We start from the raw sequence: 2316 nt of genomic DNA on the forward strand, positions 1-2316 counted from the left end.
GCGGGGGGGGGGGGGGGAACGGGGGGACGGCGAAGCCCACGGGAAGCTCTTCCCTCACGCGGGAGCCGTTACCCACCTGCGTGGCCAGGCTCAGCACCTGCTGCACCAGCTCCTGCGTCTCAGTGGGCTTCTTCAGAAACAGCTTCACGATGGCCGTCAGCAGCTGCAGCTGAACCTGCGGGCGGACGAACAAACTTCAGGGAGAGGCAGACAGACAGCACGCGCTCTTTTTGTGCAAGAACGCGTGAATTTTTTCCCTTACGCGCTGCCGGGACGTAACCCCAACCTGCCTTTCAAGGGACCAAACGCACGGTGACCGCTTAAGCGGCGATGGCAAGCGTCAGGGCACCCTGCATGGCTCCCAGCCAGGTCTGCAGCCCGTTTCAAGCCGATTACCACGCCCTCAGCCCGTCAGAGCCACAGGTTGACGTAGAGGTTACTGGGCAAGATCCTGGGACCGGGTTACACAGTCCCACAAGGGCGAAGGCCAGAGCATCCTCTGACCTTTATGAGGATAAGCAGCAGCGATTCACCTCCGACGGTCCCCTTAGACCCGAGACAGGGCGGCCAGGATCGCTGGCTTTGCTATTTTGAATTTATAGACTTTCCCCTGGTTCACCGTGACTTAGTTTCATGGTGTTTTGCAGAGGGGCTTGTAGGAAGTCTCCATAGATGAAACCCCCCCCCCAGAATTTCCACAGGCGAAACCACCGGCCTCAGCTGCCCTGGCAGAAGGGGCAGGCACGTCCCTCTGCTCATTTCAGCCGCCTGACTCTGTCTTCCAGCTCCAAAGGGATGATCCTGTCCCAGCACAGAGGAACGACCAGTTGGTCCTTCCCAGCTATTAAGGAGGGAAGGTGCTTGGGACACCACTGCGGTGGCGTTTCACGGGCCACGTTCTACACCCAAAGCTACTGTGGGACACCACCGCCCCGAGCACCTGCAAGGAAAACACCTTCACGACCCTGCTAGAGCAAACTGCTTCGTTACACTCCGATTAGCACAAGCTTTGTCACAGTGTCACCCCTCAGCCAGCTGGTCCTGCTGGCGGCCAGATCCCTCGCATCGCGTGGGGGGCTGTCCCCCCATCCCACCGCACCTGGGTGCTCTCATCGTGGAAGCCCTCCAGGAAGCTCTCCAGCAGCTCGTCGGCGTTGTCGATCCGCTCGGCGTACTCTCCCACGATCCAAATCATGGCAGCCCGGGCCTCGGGCTCGTCCAGAGAGTCGAGGTTCTCGCAGAGGGTGGCGATCACGCTCTCGTACCTTCCCGAGGAGAGGACACGTGTTCACCAAAAGCAAGAAACCCGAGTCCCAGCTCTGCTTTAACTCCAAACCACGTCCCATCACCCTCAGCAGAACCAGGACATGGCTGAGGGCACCGGCAAGAGCCCCTGCCACCCGCCTGGGGCTGTCCCCTCTCCCCAGGGCTGTGGCACGGCGTGACACTGCCCATGCCGAACCCTCTCCGGCCCCAGAGCACGTTCCCCTGCTTGCCAGCCCCGCTGCTGAATCAACTTCTCAGCCCCGCTGATCTGGACTCTGTCCTCTCTGCAGCAGCCCTGAGTCGCCGGCTATTAGTCAGTGACTAATAGCAGATTAGTCCATTACCAATTCAGTTCATTAGTATTTATTACCACTATTAGTACACGACGTCCGGATCACGCAGTCGCCCATTCATCCTGGCTCAGCTGGAACACTCCCCTCTCCTCCTGCCACCCTCCCGCCAGCATCGGGAGTGCTGAATTAAGAGCCAGAGATTGTTTACGCTGATGCGAGGGGCCTCAAAGTCTCCGACAGCTCCTGTCCCTTTGGGTCTCTGGATCTGAGACTGCCATCGCGGGGCTGGGGCTGGCTTTCCTGCCCCCCGCTTAACTCTTGGGGCAGCACTGACCAGTGATCACAACCCCGAGCAGCAAAAACCCCAAAGCCACCTTCACTGCAGGGAGGCTCCAGGTGGCTTCACACCGACCATCCCACCAGGAGGGAGCAGCAGCCCGTCCCTCGCCCACGCCTGGGTCTTTGTAGGGTCCCCCCCAAAGCGCAGAGGGGCAGAAAGAGCCCCGTCTAGGACCGGGAGCATCCACCGCCACGCACTTGTTGGGGTACTTGCGGAAGATGTCCTTGATGACGACAATGGCTTCCTGCACCACGTAGTTGACTTTGGTCTGGATGAGGTCGAGCAGGGTGCTGACACAGCGCTCGGCCGATTGCTGTCGGAGGGACTCGGTCAATCAGCGGCGACGCTCTTACATCCCCGTCCAAAGCCTCCGCTGCCCTTCCCCACACCCCCGCTCCTTGCTGCCTTATCCCCTCC

At 60.4% G+C, this 2316-nt stretch overlaps 1 protein-coding gene across 1 annotated transcript in view; it reads right to left on the bottom strand.

The window, feature by feature from the left end:
• The window catches only part of AP1B1 (adaptor related protein complex 1 beta 1 subunit), a 28640-nt gene that overhangs the window by 14366 nt on the left and 11958 nt on the right, over nt 1-2316 (bottom strand). The window contains 3 exon segments of the mRNA XM_019471284.1: nt 77-175; nt 1100-1265; nt 2097-2212. Coding sequence (XP_019326829.1) covers nt 77-175; nt 1100-1265; nt 2097-2212 — 381 coding nt within the window.

Source organism: Aptenodytes forsteri, unplaced genomic scaffold (genome assembly GCF_000699145.1).
Source record: "Aptenodytes forsteri isolate BGI_AS27 unplaced genomic scaffold, ASM69914v1 Scaffold129, whole genome shotgun sequence".
NCBI classification, from domain to species: Eukaryota; Metazoa; Chordata; class Aves; order Sphenisciformes; family Spheniscidae; genus Aptenodytes; species Aptenodytes forsteri.